The 16,443-nt window shown below is 45.5% G+C and overlaps 1 protein-coding gene across 1 annotated transcript in view; it reads right to left on the bottom strand.

The window, feature by feature from the left end:
* Positions 1-1,049: 1,049 nt before the first annotated feature.
* Positions 1,050-16,443, bottom strand: part of Baz1b (bromodomain adjacent to zinc finger domain 1B) — a 61,314-nt gene continuing 45,920 nt past the window's right edge. Inside the window, exons 13-19 of the mRNA XM_051205025.1 lie at positions 15,470-15,652; positions 10,609-10,756; positions 8,922-9,069; positions 6,783-6,898; positions 4,386-4,528; positions 3,231-3,334; positions 1,050-3,076 (exon numbers count right to left, since the gene is read on the bottom strand). Of these exons, the coding sequence (XP_051060982.1) occupies positions 2,719-3,076; positions 3,231-3,334; positions 4,386-4,528; positions 6,783-6,898; positions 8,922-9,069; positions 10,609-10,756; positions 15,470-15,652 (1,200 nt within the window). The 3' untranslated portion in view covers positions 1,050-2,718. The remainder of the gene's footprint in view (positions 3,077-3,230; positions 3,335-4,385; positions 4,529-6,782; positions 6,899-8,921; positions 9,070-10,608; positions 10,757-15,469; positions 15,653-16,443) is intronic.

The following is a 16,443-nucleotide window of genomic DNA, read 5'->3' as shown; positions in this document are numbered from 1 at the left end:
CTGAGGGAAGAGGGAAGCATTTAATGGACAACCGGTGTACCCCTCTGCTCTTGACAGTCTGTGGGTAAGGGAGGTTCGTACTTGGCCATCAGGGCAACAGAAACAAGACTATTGGCTTCTAGAGAAACCAGGAGGGAAGATGGGAAACATGGATGGGCAGTGAAGGGCACGTCTCAAGACTTCTCATTGGTCAGAATTTGGGAGGGGAAGCAGGCCATGCCAGCACAGGCTTCCCAGCCACAGAGTATGCTGGGAGCCCAGACTCTGGAGGCAGGGGAGGCACTGCCTGGAGTTTTAGACCCTGTTTTCCCTGTTCTATAGCAGGGGTATGTTTGGAGAGGGCCACAGCCTCTCACCGGGCTGGGGTGTTTGCTCCAGGTAGGTGCTATGCCATTGTCACTTTCTGAAACAAGGTCTACATTTCCTGGGCCAGCTTTGAACTTGTGATCTTTGCTCAGCCTCTGTACAGGCATGGCTTTCAGTAGCTACTTTAACATTCAGATGCCACTTCGGTGCCACTAACCATACCCTGTGGCAAAAAAGGACTTATAGAGGAAGGGTGGAGGATGCAGAACAGGGCCAGTATCATTGCTGGAGGACGGCATGGCTCCACACACATGTACCTGTGACATCCAGCTGAGGAGCAGCAGATGTGGGCTGGGAGCCACTGAGGAGTAAGGACACTGAGGGTGACTGAACTGGTGAGGTAGTGGTGGTGTCTGAGGCTGTTTTCTCCCTTGTGCTCACTGCAGGCCAGGCTGGTGGAAGTCAGTAACAGACCTTAGGCAGGCCTGTGTCTCTCTGATTCCCTTCCTGACAGCTTCCCTGGGGTAAGAGGCCAGCAAAACCTTCCAATTCCATAGGCAGACTACCACCGCCCAGCAACAAACTGCTCAAATCCACTGACTTTAAAAATCGAAGCACAACTAGAACAAGGAGCTGCAGGACAGAGTTGCAGCAGCCACGTGCATGCCAGCTCAGTGCACTGTTCCCAGGGCTGTGCTGCCCACCACTGCCCCAAGAGAAACAGAGGTCGTCAGAGCTGTCTCTTCTTTATAAACACAAGTACATAATGTTTATTTGAAATCCAATTTATTACAAGTCTACCCTTAACCCGGCCCTTCCTCCTTTAAGACAATTTAAAAAGCCACCATGCAGATGCCACTGCAGTGGAAATACCAGCTTTCTGCTAAAACCCAGTTAGAAGCAGGGAGGCAGTGGTGGCAGGGTTCACGGCGGCAAAGTTAGTGCTTACCCCAACCAAGCCTACAGAAGACAGGAGGGAACCCTCCTCAGCCACTGGACTGAGCTACATAGACGCCACAGCCAGGCCTTCCCTCAGCCTCCCGAGTGGTGAGTCTCCTTATGTGGTGAGCTTCCTTTCCTTCTTTTAAGTAAAGAGAGCTGAGGGACTCACATTTTACAAATTCAAAATCGATAGAAAAGAAAACCCTGTCTTGTACTTTTATCAAAATCTGTCATAAAAGGGAAAGCAGACTACAAACTTTTGCCTAAATACAACACGAGGCTAGACTGGCTGGGAAGGGCAGAGCTGGCCCTCCCCAGCTGCTCCTGTTGCTGACACCAACTACCATCCACTGAGGAGATTCGGAAGGAGCACTAGTCTGCAGGTGAGCCCTGGAGGAACAGGCGCACAGGAAAGTAGAGTACCACCAGGGCAGAGAGAGGGCTCCGTCCCCAGATCCCGCTGCCTGCTGGCCTCTCTGAGGAGTAAAGCAAACACATATCATAGAAACTGTACTATACATGTGCCAAAGCAAGATGACAAGTATTTTTTACAAGATGTTCTTTATACAATATCACTGCGGAAACAAGCAACTTTAGTAACTACAAAAGTCAATTTAAAAAATTAAACATTTTAACTTCTTCCTGCTCTTTTTCGGCTCCCTAGGGGCTTGTCTGGTTTGTGGGTGGGCTGGGCTCCAACACCCTTCTGGCCAGACCCATCAAAGCCAAGGTCATAGCATGATTGAAAGCAGGACTCCAGTCTCTATGGGAAGTGCCTTCGTTTGCTTGGTTTGTTATGAGGTGGTGAGCTGGGTGAGGGGTAAGGGCTGCCACAATGGGGAGGGTGCTTAGGAGCAGCTCCAGAAAATGTCCCTCTACTCTGCCATGATCAACTCAAAGCCCACACTGTCCCAAGATGCTGGTGAACACACAACTCTGTATGGCACTAGCTGATACTGTCACCTGAGAGGGAGGAGGAAGAGACAGTGTGGACATAAGAAATAGGACTGTATATAAATATAAATTCAAAAAGATCCACACCTCGACCAGCATGGCCAGATGATGCTCCTTCCTACTGTGGGGTACAGTACCCTCTCTGGAGACCAGGGGGCTTGGCACTGCTGTAAAGACGAGGCGGGCAGGAGGAGGAAGAGGAGGAGTAGGGCAGAGCTCACAGAAGCCATAACAAGGCTTCTCCCAGCTCTCAGAACTCAGGTGAGGAGGCCCACTTTGCTGCTAGCTTTTCTGGGCAGGGTTCACCAGGCCAGTATCATACTCCCCAAGAGCTTGGCTTTGCTTGAAAAAAGCCCTATGGGGAGTTGCAGAAAAAGCCCAAGCATGGCATGACAGGCATTTCTGGATGCTACAGTCACTTCCCCTTTAAGCCCTCCCAGCTTTTCTTGCCTCTCCCACACCCCTTGGTGTTCTCCTATTCCCCCTCCATGGCTGCCTCACTAGGGCCCTGCCTCTTTACTTCTTCTGTCTTCGTCCCCTGGACTGTCCAACAGACTCTGAATCACTGTCCCCTTCATCATCAGCGATTCTATCAGGAAACTTCCTGCGTTTCCTGCGGACATAGGGGTGGCCGGGGAGGTGTTTATGCAGCAGAGCCAGCAGACACTGCTCTGTCTTCCCCATACAGCTCAGAACATGGCTGCCACGGCAGTTGTAGAGCTCAGCATTGGTAAACACTTGTTTCATGTCGGTGAGGAACTCTTGCACAGATCGGTAGTCCCCACACGAACATTTATTCTGCATGGTCTGGAAGTCCATGGGGTGATCAATCACATCGTAGTAGTCCTCAGCCTCATCTCTGGTCACAGGCTCCCTGTAGAAAAACACCAAATGAGAAACATGCATAGGATGGAGGGCCACTAAAAACAAGGGCAACCAGCCCCAGGATGCTTACAGTCATGACTCAGTCAGAGATCAGCCAACCCAGAGGACAAGGGACTAGAGCAGCCTGAGTGGTGGGCACTCACCGGAAGGGCCAGCTGAAGCGGTACTTCACCAGTTTGTGGAGGATTTCTTCACACTTTTGTAGCTCCAGACTCTGCCTCCTCGAGCTCCGCTTGGTCTGAAGTACCTAGCACCAGAGGAAGCAGAGTGCCAGTCATTATAGGAAATACAGGGCAGACAGCACGGGGAAAGAAAAAACGAAAATCCCATCTGCTAAAACAAAAGGAAAAAGCGTTTCATCACTTCTTTGAGCATCAAAGTTGAGTGATAGTCAAGATGGGTGGTGCTCTCAAGTCAGGGATAGTGATCAAAGCAGCAGAGAGCAGGCAGCAGGTGCTCCGAACAGATAGAGGGTGGCTGGAGAGGGCCGCTGCAACTGGACACTAACCCCGTGAGAGATGGATCCAGGATTGTGGGTATAAACAATGACAGAGAACCAGGCAGCAGCTGACCCCAGCAGCCAGCTTTGTGTGGCAGGGTATGCTTAAGAAGAAAAGCAGGAGGTGTAGCTCCCTCCCCCAGCTTTTCCAGACTGTGAGAGGAGGTGGCTACGGAGATAAAGGGTGGGACACCCTTCTAGGCAGCCACAACCAGCTGGGATCCCCAGTAGTAGGAACCACACACAAGGCACTAGCAACTTTAAGGACTGTTCCTGTCCCTAATGGCTTCCTTTATGTCCTCGTGTCCTCAAGTCCAACTGATCTGTAATGACAAGGCAGTTCCTGAGAGTGTCCTTCTAGTCTTCAAGCTCAAGTGAAATCTAAGACTAAACTACAAAAATGGTATGGTTGTAACAGAGGGGTGGAGGCAATGTCCTAACAACTGTGGCTGCAGGCTAGCAGTTAGTGGATCAGGCATTGCTGGCATTCCCACAGACAGGCCCACCCCTCTGGGCCCACCAGAGACACATGCATACTATTTTAAAGTCCCTAACAAGCTGCAGGCTGTTGCTAACTGGGGGGTGGGGGGGGCGCTGTCTAAAGACTAGGCAGGATGCCGGGCATAGCTGCCCCTGGAGGGCCCACTTCATAGTCTGCCCAGAGGCCCATCCATCTGCTTTCTCAGCCCCCAACCCAGGGGGAGGGGAGCCTCCTTTCCACCTGTTGCCTTGTGAATTCCTCATGGTGGACCAGAGCAGACAGAATACAAAGACTAGAGGGAGGCTAAGCAATTCTTACCAGTTCATCAACTTCTGTGTCATCCACAGGTGGGGCCTTTGGCCGTGACCTCCTGGCAGAATGTGACTTCTTACCGGGTGGTCGGCCTGGCCTTGCTGCAGGGATGGTACTCTGCTTGCCTCGGATAGTCTTTCGAGGTCTCACTGAAATGAAACACGGGTTCAGAGCAGGGCAGAGAGTTGCACCGTGTGTGTATGCTGGGAGAGGGGCAAGACTACACAATCAAAGTAGGCAGTGATGTTCTGCAGTTGCAGAAGGCTAGGTCCCAGCATTCTCACCTGTCCCCATTTGGTTCAGTTACATTCAGACAAGGCCTTTGCAGGAGTCAACTGTCAAGTAACTCGGCATGAAAATGTTTCCTAACGTGGCAGCATAGCTCTCTTGCAGCTCAGACTTAGCTCAAGAAAATTTATGTATTTGTGTGTACAAGGGAATCTGCCCTTGCCTTTAATTTCCAGTTACCCTGTGCTCATGACCCAGTGTTTTCAGCAAAAATCTTACTCACACAAGGAGCCAGAGCATTATGCAAATTGAGATTTGCTTTCTCACACTATCAAGATGGTAGTTGAGACCATTTCCCCAAGCGTCCCGCCTGGCATCTCTATAGAGAATAAACATGAAGGCACTTAAGACTACTTGTGTCTCTGGTTGATGACAGGTGCTCAGGGGCAGGCAAACCAACATTCCTTGGGATGCCCTTGGGAGCATTCTCTGTGAGGATTAGCTTAAGGCTTCTCCTCCACTAAAACATTTTCCACGACATTTTCTTGCTAATACATGGGGTGGGGGGAGATGACATTTGGGTAGAGAATGTGTTTAGCCAGGCAGCCAGGTGGAGAACCAATGAATGATGCTTCTCATTCTATTTCTGGACCATGCTAACCCTTCAGTGGCTATTTTAAGGCTTCTTGTTCCAGACAAGGTTCATGAGGAAGGGGAAGAAGCCGACGCTCAGGTGCTAGGGCTTGAAATTATACCAACGAACCAACATTGGTGGCCTGGAAGGTTGAGGACATCAAGGGCTCTAAAATACCAAATACTTTCTAAATTCTTTTGGTAGGAATAGCCCTAGAACCCCAGAGAAAACAACTTCCTCCACGGAGTAGAGGGGGAAGCAATCACTAGTATGGAAATAACAGACTCAACACACTGCTGCATTTGGCTATCTTCAGACAATGTGCATCCATGCCATACGTCTCTTCATAACATAGAACAGCTGGCCCCAGCATACCTGAAGTCATACATAGTGAACCAACAGTTCTGTGTGGTAGCACATGCCTATAATTCCACCAATGGGGAGGCATTTCATGACATCTTTGGAAATATATCTTCAATCAGAGCATTTAGAAGGCAGAGGCAGGCAGATCTCTTTGAGTCTGAGGCAAACAAACCTGGCCTACACAGTAAGTTCCTGTCTCAAAAAAGAGACTGAGATGGGAAAGATCATTCAATAGCTATCAACTGTGAGGGAGGAAGGTAAGTTAGGACGGGCATGGAGGCCAGAGCAAACATGCACACTGAAGTACAAAATGGCCACACCAAACACCTGCTTCTCTCACACAGCATGCACAGTTCTTTAGACCACACTGCTCTTGAGACCTGTAGTCCATTTTCTACCAGCCTATTACACGGCTGCTGAAGGGCTGGCTAGAGCCACTGGCTTCATCAAGGACAATACCTACAGCCATGAGGAACAAGCACAAGAGGACGCGTCAATGCTGTGAGTATCACTGATGAGGTCTTTTTTGCTGATGACCATACCAGAGAGCAGACTGGGCCTCCCCAACATCCCTATGACTGAACCACAAAAAACTAGCCTTCTCTTTCCAAAGTAGCAAAGCACGAGCCTTGCATACTACAGGGAACATCCATCAGCATGTGATGTATGAAAGTAGCCCCGCACCCGAGACCACCAACCTTGTCACAAACATGCTTGAGAACCTCAGTTCCACTCAATCTTAGAACAAGTGCTTTGCCTTTGGTTGATGCTCTGGAGATCAACCCATCCTTTCCCTGACAGTTTACAGGAAGATTCTATTTTCAATTATATGTGTATGTGTGAGCTTACATGTGCATATACATATGTGCACATGAACAAAGGTGCCCAGATACCCTGGAATTGGAGCTATAGACAGTTGTGAGCTGCACAACATGGACACTGGGAACCCAACACTGGTCATCTGGAAGAACAGTATACTTACTCTTAACTGCTGAGCCACTGGTCCATCACATCTGTGCACCCCTCTCCCCTGAGGCTTTGAAAACCAATACAGATTCATGGCAGCCCAGTCACCCACAGCCACAAGAGAGACTGGCAATGCTGAATTTCTCTCGAAAGTCAGGCTACTCTGGTCAGGTTGAAAGACTAAGGGCAACTATGCCACAGAAGACACTTACGCCTCAAGCCAGCCACTTCATAATCCTCCTCCTCTTCCTCCTCCTCTTCCTCCTCCTCTTCATCACCACTCTCGTCACCTTCACTGTCCTCAGAGGTAGACTCTTCCGTGTAATTCCTGCGAGAAGGAAAGGCCAAGTAGAGACACAGTTCTATTTTATTCCTGAGCGGATTAAGAGGTCTGAAACTGCACAGGATCCCTGCAGCAGGTCCATTCAGGACAGGTGGGGCTGACAGCTGGGGGACCCTCTGAATGTGGCCAGTGGTTTCTGCTGTGCTTCGGCACTGAGCCTCCCCCTCTCAGCCTAAAAGGGTTTAGGGGACACCAATGGGTTGGGGGATCCAGAACAAATACAACCTCTTCTCTCCATAAACAGTCTAAGACACTACTGTCTCTCAAAATGCCTGATAAAGTAACATTCCAGAAACTAAAGCTGCCCCCGACTCCAGGATGAACTGAGAGGACTTAAAGCCCAGGCAGGTGTTTACTGCACCTTGACAGTTTTCTTCCAGGAGCTGGGACAGCTTGCAGATGATCACACAACAAAGCAACCAATCCCAACTAAGAATAGCTGATCCAAAGCACGTTTTTAGAGCAGCGAGTCTTGTGTCCCTACTCTTGGTGGGGGGGGGGGGGTGAGAAGGTGGAGGGGGGGGTGGACGGAGGGAGAGGGAGAACTAACCAGCAAGGCTGTTGAAGCATGGCTAAGATCAGCTCTGCCTTTTATAGGAAGGATAACCTAGTGGCTGTAAAAATGCCCTTTCACAACTTCAAATGTCAATGTAGAAAGCAACAGCAGCAACTGGGTAAACATCAGGTGCCTTCAAAGGTGCTGGTCTGGCCCAGAACAAAGCAGCACCTCTCCTTGCAGGGCACCACACTGCTTTGAGGACTGAAAGCTGGGCTGCTCAAGAGGAGCCGTCCATTCTAAGGGTATAAGGAATTCTCAAAGAAGCAAAGCAATTTCAGCTTGGCCACAGGCAGTTTACCCAGTGGACAGTGCTGTACAGAGGGTGTTAGATGCTGGGAAGCCCCAGGGACAGCAAGAACAATGCAGTCTGTAACAAGCATACAAACAGGAGAACAGGGCCTCAAAAATCTAATGAGTCAAGAGCCTCAAAAGTAAGGTTGAGGAGTCTGAACTTAGTTTTAGAACAGTTTTGTTTTCTGCATACCGTTCTGATCTCTACCAGTGAGAGGTCACAGACGGTAGGGAGGACAGGAGCTGAAAGTCACCTTAGAAGCCAAACTGAGAGATAGGTGGGAAGAACAGTAGGGAGCCATAGAGAATGATGTGCAAGAGACTGATTCAAAGATGGCTAAGTAACACTAGGCTGATAATATTTGGATAATTAATAAAGGGAGGGAAATTCATGTCCAAATAGATCCCAGGGAAAGGAAACTAACCATGTATTTGGAAAGCACTGATTTGCTGCAGATCATCAGCAGTGACTACCTGTAGAAGCAGCTATGATGTAAGCAAGGAGGAAACAGCAGGAGATGGTAAATGGCTGAGTAGATAAGAGCACTTGTTGCTCTTATAGGACCCATGCTCATTTCCCATCACCCACATGGTAGCCTACAACTATCACAACTCTAGTTTCAGGGGAGCCAATGCACTCTTCTGACCTCCACGGATAACAGACACACACATTATTTATTTACATACATGCAGGCAAAATACTCATATATAAAAAAGTAAAACTAAAATGCACGTGTGCACACACGCACACGCACACGCACACACACACACACACCACCCCAAACCAAAGTGAGATAACAACAGCTAAGCTCCTGCTTCTGTACCACAAATGACCAAGCTTTGTACCCTAATAAGCGTCAAGCTCCTTGGAAAAACTCAGTTTGAGTAACTGAAGCTATCTTACTATCAACTTACTTGATGGTCTCATATATTATGGAATGGCCTTGAACTTGCTTTGTAGCCCAAGATGACCCAGAATTCCTGATCCTCCTGTTTCCACTTTCCTAGTGTTTGGGATTACAGGCATGTGCCACCATGCTTGACTTATGTAGTAGCAGTAGGGATCAAAGCCAGGGCTTGTGCAAGTTAAATGAGCATTCTACCAAGTGAGCTATCTCCCCAGCGCTCTACTTATTTTTGAAAGAAAAAAATTCTCACCTGCCACGGGAATTTCGCCTGGCAGTAGGAGGCTGGCAAGCTGGACACTGCCACTCACCATCTGGTACTTCATAGAGGGCCGGCCTCAGACAAAACAGGTGGAAGGCTTTATTACACTCATCACACAGGATCAGCTTGTCGTCCTCACCTGCAAAGACAGAGGCCACATAGCACTATTGGCAGCACAACAAACACTGCAGCACACCGCTTCTCTCTTTTCTTTGTAAAGCTTTATTTTTATTTATGTCCATGTATGTCTGTAGGAGCGTAGGCCATGTGTGTTCGAGAGCCTGTGAAACCAGGACAGCACATTGGTTGGGCCCCTGAAGCTGGAGTCCCAATGACTCGCCTGAAGTCCCTGACTCCTCCTGAAAAGCAGCATTTGTGAGGGTTGAGCCATCTCTTCAGCTCCTTTTTCATTCTTTCAAGACAGGTTTCACTGTGTAGCCCACCCTGGCCTGGAAATTATAAAGGGCCTCCTGACTGGTTCCTAAATGATGGGATTACAGGTACACACCATCCAATTCAGCTGCCTCTTTGCTATGTGCACGCATGTGGAGCCTGGAGGCTGACGTTAGATATCTCATTTAACCTTATATACTGAGGCAGCTTTTTACTTGAATCCAGAACTGGACAGCAGTTCTGTGAAAACCCTTGTCTCTATCTCCCAAGAGCCAGGACAGGTGTGCACCATGCCCAATCAACATGTATATGGGTGCACCAATGAAACTATGGTCCTCAGGCTTACGTGCAAACTTTTTACCAACTGACTTAAGTTTCTGGCCTACTTTTTTTTTTTTTTTTTTTTTTTTTAATGCATTTGTTTTCTGACAATAGGGCAATTTGGGGAGAGTTCCTAACTTATCTCCTCAGAATTACCAATTACCAGCGCAGGATCAATTATTATTTTCTAAGAGGTAGCAGGGCTCTCAAGAGGCAGAAGCACATGGATATTTTTGAGTTCCAGGACAGCCGGAAGTATACAATAAAACTCTAACCCAAAATAAGTAAACAAATAAAATAAAACTGTTAAATTGCATGTGTGTGTGTTTTAACTAAAAGGTGGCAATAATTTAGCAATGGCTGGAGACTGTTTGGCATGGATCCTGAGTGATCTGGTTTCTTCACATTTGAAAGTATGCTATATAAACTTCATGATTAATTCCATTTGCCAACTTTCATCTTAGGTCAGTTTTACAACTGAGTTTATCTACATAGTGCTTCACTTTGGAACCTGAGCAGTAAGTTAGTTCATAAGGTAGCATTAGCCAAGGAGAGGAAGTAAGTCATGTGGACATAAAACATTTCCAAATGCTCTGCATTCAGGGCTAAAGGATGCAGTCTGTGTGCAATGTGCAAAGACTGCCCCCTGCTGGAAGAACCTACCTCACTTCACATGTGGCGAATTCGCAAGATATCTAAAAGACTATAAATTTAGATCAACTAATTTGCTCCTGTAGAAACTCTCAAGACTGAAACAGCAGCTGCTCCAGGAATAGACCGCAGATGCGAACACACGCTGACTCACCAGCAAGATTGTGAAGGGAAAATCTGCCCTACTACACTTCAAATGTGCATAAACAAGGAGGGGTGAAATTGTGCACCAAACATTACTTCGGAGGAAAGATTTTGAGAATGGAAAGGTTAGTCCCAAACACTCAGTTGAGCAACTCTCCTCAATATATACCTTTTTTTCGACAAACTTTGCATCTAGCGTTTTCTGCAGACATATCCCACTTGATACAAGCATCAAGCATCCCAAGTAGTACGTGCATTCTGGAAAAGGTCTGTGCTTCACGGATTGCTGTCTTCCATTTTTCCAAAGCAGAGGCAACCTAAGCAGCAAGTGAAACAGCCTACCATTACGACTATGACCTCAAAGCAATGAGCCAGCCCAACACTACAAAGTATTAAAAAAAAAAAAAAAACTTGGCAAAGATCACACCAATATTAAATATGGAGTGGGGATGAGAAGCAACAGGTCTCTTCCAGTGAAATCATGTAAGAATGCGATATCATTTAGGAGTAGGAATAAACACCAGCATATGCATCAATGTATGGCCTACAAAACTCTGAGATGGATCAGAAGGCACCTTACTTTGCTAGAAGTCCCCCACCTTGGAATGCTTACAGTGGGCCTCAGGTTAGGAAATGGATAGTATTTAGGAAGGAGCTTACATGTCAAATCATACCACCAACCAATTTCCATCACCACAAAGACAGCTATCCTGACTTGGAAGGGATGGAAGGCCACACAGTCTTTCACAAAACACCATTCAATATGGAAAACTTTGCCCACCATCACAGAACTGTTTCACGAAATATCTATGAGGTCCTCATATCAGAAAGACAAGCAAATTCGTGAACGAGTATATACTTTTTTGTTTTGTTTTTTTGAGATAGGATTTCTCTGTGTATAACACTGGCTTTCCTCAAAGTCATAGAAATTAGTCTGCCTCTGCCTTCTAATTGCTGGGATTAAAGGTGTGTACCACCACTGCCCAGCTGTGAGTTCACTTTTAAATATTACACAGTACCTCATAAATTTGCACAGTTTATTAGGTATTAATGAGCTTTTAGTGTTTAAATGGGGCTAGATATGGCAAGGTGGTTAAGAGCACTTGCTGCTCTTGCAGAGGACCTGGGTTTAGTTCATAGAACCACATGGTGGTTCACACCAACTTTTACCTCTAGTTCAGGGGATTTAACATCCTCTCTCACCTCTGTGGGCCCCAAAAACATATGTGGTACACACACATATATATATGCATGCAGGTAACCTACTCATGCATTAAAACAACAATAACAACAACAAACCAACATGTGTTTAAAGAGGGAAAATGCTAGCTACTCTGATTTGATCACTATCCACAAAACTATGTGCACATACTTATGATATTATACACTATAAATTTATACAACTAAAATAATAAAGAAAATTTAAGCCAGGTCTGGTATCTTGCAGGAGACATGGAGGTCCTTGTGCTCACAGATAAGCTTTTTTGCTTCAAAGGAAGGGATACGTATGTGTTACCCTCCTAGAAGGCTGAAAGCAGACATGCTTTCTAGTCTGGTGACACTGAATTATCTGTGTGGCTGGAGACCACACCAGACCCTTCCCTAGACCCTTATCCTAAGTTTGCCTCTCAGTCAATCTACAGAACCCAACTTTATGTAGTCACCTCCAGTCTCTACTTATTTTACTTTGTACTTTATTATACATATGGGATTGAGTTAATTATCACCAGAAAAATTTTGGTCAACTATTGTGCTTAAATATGCCTAAAATAAACACTGGCTACTTAGTTGTGAGGAACTGAACGATCTTCTTGCCTCCCTTGGAGCTTTACTCTACTGACTGTGGTGGCTGCAGAGATTCCCTCAGTGGCTCAGATCTGTAACTTTAGTGCTTAGGAGGCTGAGGCAGGAAGGTCACAAAGAGTTCAAAGTAAGCCTGAGCTGGAGGGAAACCTTGTCTCATACAAATAAAATTGAAATAGAAAAATAAAAATTAAAAGACAATAGGGTTATCAGAACATATGCAAGAAAAATGAGAGTCAAACAAAGCTGGGCACAGTGACATACACATCTGTTATATCCCAACACCTAATAGGCTGAGACAGAAGAATTATGAGTCGTCGCCCCCCCCCCCCCCCCCAACCTGGCCTGATTTTTCCGAGACAGGGTTTGTCAGTATTGCTTTGGAGCCTGTCCTGGAACTAGCTCTGTGGACCAGGATGGCCTTGAACTCAGAGATCCACCTGCCTCTGCCTCCTGGGTGCTGGGATTGAAGGCGTGTGGCACCACTACCCAGCCAGAAGAATTATAAGTTTTAAGCCAGCCTGGGCTATATGACAAGACCTAGTCTCAAAAGAGACTAAGGCAAGAAAGAATACACAATAACATCCAGAATTTTCTTAAAGTATACACCATCTTTCTCAATTTAGAAACAAAATAGGTATTAGATACCAGATTAGGACTGGATGGAGAGTTGGCTCAGAGTACTTGCCGCTCTTGAAGAGGACTCCAGTTCAGTCCCCAGCACCCACATCAGGTAGCTGACAATTGCCTAGAACTCTAGCTCCAGGGGAGCTGACGCCTTCTGGTTTCTGAGAGCACTGAATGCACATGGTACAAATACAGACAGGCAAGCATATACATATAAGTATAAGTGAAAAAGAACAAAATTGTTTAAAATTAAAAAAAAAAATACACACCCCAGATCATTTATTACTACAAAAATGACCCGAGAATCAATCTTGCAGAACTAAAGCAACTGTAGCACAGACGAGAGACTAACATAAACTCATATACCAGCCTCATACTAGCCAAGGAATCCCTTGCCCTTGCTAGGTGGAAACTTTTAAAGCAGAGGACAGTGGAAAAATTTGAGCTGTGGCTAGTGCAGAATATAGCAGAGCCACTCAGCAGGCAGCTTGATTTTCTAAGAAATTCTCCATTTCTACACTGCCTACACTCATAAAGGGACCTTATGGGACTTAATTACCTGTTGGTCCTCAGGGAAAAGAATATGCCACAGGAAAAATAAATAGCAAGGAAAGTTGAGGCTCTTTCCAAGAGTCTACCAATAAAAGCCTACACAAAGCTGGGTCAAAGAGCAACATGGCTCATGGGGTAAAGTTGATTGCCACCAAGCCCAACAATCAGAATTCTACCCCCAAGGCCTCCATGATCAAAGAACTGACTCCTGTAAGTTGTTCTCTGACTTCCATATAATAGCTGTGGCACACAAATGCACACAGAGACACACACAGAATAAAACAAAAAAGTTGAGTTAAAAACAAAACCCATGTAGCATTAACAAAACAGTGCCTCACAAATATGTACAATGAACTTGGAGTGTTTAAAGAGAGGGAATGCTAGCTGCTCTGATTTGATTACTATACACACTGTGCATAGACTGAATTATCACACTACTCCAAAATTTATACAACTAAAACAATAAAAAAAAAAAATTTAAGTCAGGTCTGGTGGCTCAGGTCTGTAACCTCAGCACTTGGGAGCCTGAGGCAGAAGCTATCTTAGAGATCTCCTAGGTTGTTTGGATGCTAAAAGCCATTAAAAGCAACTTGGAAGGATTGTTTCAGTTAAAATAATAATAATAATAATAATAATAATAATAATAATAATAATAATAATGATGATGATGATGATGATGATGATGATGACAGGCGGGAGGTATCACTGTGAAGTAAATCAGTCCCTTATCCCAAATGATCTTCCCTGAATCCTGTACAACCTGTAGCCTAAGAAAAATGAGAAACAATTGTTTACAAACTCTAGAGGTGTTTTTGAAAGAGCACTAGAATTTCTTGAACATTTTTGCTTGCAATTACATATGTACATATAAGAGGACTTGTTGGATTCTCTAGAACTGAAGTTAAAGAGAGGTGAAGCTGCCATGTGCTGGAAACAGAATCCAGATCCCCTGGAAGAACAGCCAATGCTCTTAACTGTCTTGCCAGCTCTGTAGGCCTGCGAGTAGATTTATTATTGAACTACCTGGCTGTGGTGATGCTTGCTTGTAATCTCACCACTTGGGAGCTGAGGCTATATAAGATCATGGATTTAAAAAGAAAGAAAAGAAGGGGAAAAAAATTAAATAAATAAAAGCAAAGACCAGGCATGACAGCACACACTTTTCATCACAGCACTTAGGAGGTGAGGCAGAGGCAGGTAGAATCTCTGTGAGTTTAAGGCCAGTCTTGTTTACATAAAGAGTTCTAGGTCTGCTGGGCAGTGGTGGCAAATGCCTTTAATCCCAGCATAGGAAGGTGTATCTCTTTGTAGACCAGGCCGGCCTTGTCTACAAAGCAGTTCCAGGGCAGTCAGAGCTGCTACACAGAGAAACCCTGCCTTAAAAAACAAAACAAAAACAACAAAAAACAAACAAACAAAAAGAGTTCTAGGCCAGCACTGTCTAAAACAAAAACAAAAGAAATCTAGATTTGCCCGTGACAGAGAGACAAATTTCATTTTTAGGTAACCTAAATAAACTTCAGAATCTATCTCTCCTGCCTTCTGCTGGGATGCTCTGACCACCTTGGCACCCTCACAAATCTGCTGAGGCACCACTCCTTCCCATTAGCACAGAAGACCCGGATGCATGATGGCTTGAATTCCTTTTTTTCCTGAGAACTAGGATTAAAGGAGGCCTTTGCCACCACACCACATGTCTTGAGAAGGCATGGAAGGGTCCTCTGTTTAGTAGAAACCCTATGTAAACTTCCATCTCTTCTGAGCTAATGATGAAATGACCACACAAGCAGTCCTCTCTGGTGGGCCGTGGAAAAGAACTGCGGCTTCACAGCTTACCATAATGCTAAGTGATGATGTGCCTGTCATAGGACATGTTCAGTGTACTTTCTACCTTACTATATTTTCATCATGCTGTGATTGGACCATAAATAGGTAACTCAAATAGTTTGTCCTACTACTGTAATTGCCTCCCTACTTACTTCTCATTTCTACACTCAAATAAGTCCCCTAAAGCAAGGATCCAAAGCTCAGATTCAATAACTTAATACCTTTGCTTCCTCAGCCATTTTTTTCTCTTCATCCACTTCCTCAGACTTTGTGGAGTCTTCACTTTGGACTTTCCTTTTCTTCTGTTTGGGAGCCATGAATCCTTGCAGAAATTTCTTTATGACACTGGCCTGAAGGGCAATGACGCATTCACCAAAGTCCTTCAGTTTCTCTAAGGATATGACCTACAGGAAAGTATTTAAAAATGAGCATGAGAGGAGGACAAAAAGAAAAGAAGTCTCTACTCCCTAACATGAATTACCTGCATGGCTTAGGTGAAGGAATATGCACCCAACAGTACCTGACTACCTCCACTTCCCCAGTGAGAAGATCCAGAACACTGAAATTCCATCCAAGGAATCCTTCCACTCAGCAATCATTACACACTACATTGAGAGCAAACTAGAGGGCTAAGGCATAAATGGTGTGCCTAGCATGTGTGAGTCTGTGGGTTTAAATATCAGTACCACAAAACTAAAGCCAGAAATAAAATACAGGCAAAGAAAGCAAAGACAGTTTTGAGAAGGCTCAAGCCTTCATTACTTTCTGGCTGAAGTCAGGCATTGAGCTTGACATTGTTCTATCTCCATCAACCTTTGTTTATTTTATGGATAAAGAGGCAGCCACTAAATCACTAAATCTGAAGCTGCAGAAATGGCTCAGCACTTAACAGTGTGTACTGTTCTTGCAGAAAACCGGATCCCAGAACCTATGTCAGGAGGTTCACAATCACCAGTTACTGCAGCTCCAGTGGGATCCAGCATCTCCAGGCTTCCAAGACAAGAACATATGTGCACAAGTGGTACAAATCTTTAATCCTAGCACTTGGGAGGCAGATCTCTTAAGCTGGAGGACAGGCTGGTCGACATACCAAGTTCCTGACCAGCCTACGCTACATAGTAACACATGGTCCCAAAAGAAAAGGATAAATTAAAACTAAAAAAAAATTTTTTTTTTTTGGATACAGGTCTCAATA

Source organism: Phodopus roborovskii, unplaced genomic scaffold, assembly GCF_943737965.1.
Source record: "Phodopus roborovskii unplaced genomic scaffold, PHOROB, whole genome shotgun sequence".
Lineage (NCBI taxonomy): Eukaryota > Metazoa > Chordata > Mammalia > Rodentia > Cricetidae > Phodopus > Phodopus roborovskii.
This window is presented reverse-complemented; position numbering and strand designations above follow the sequence as displayed.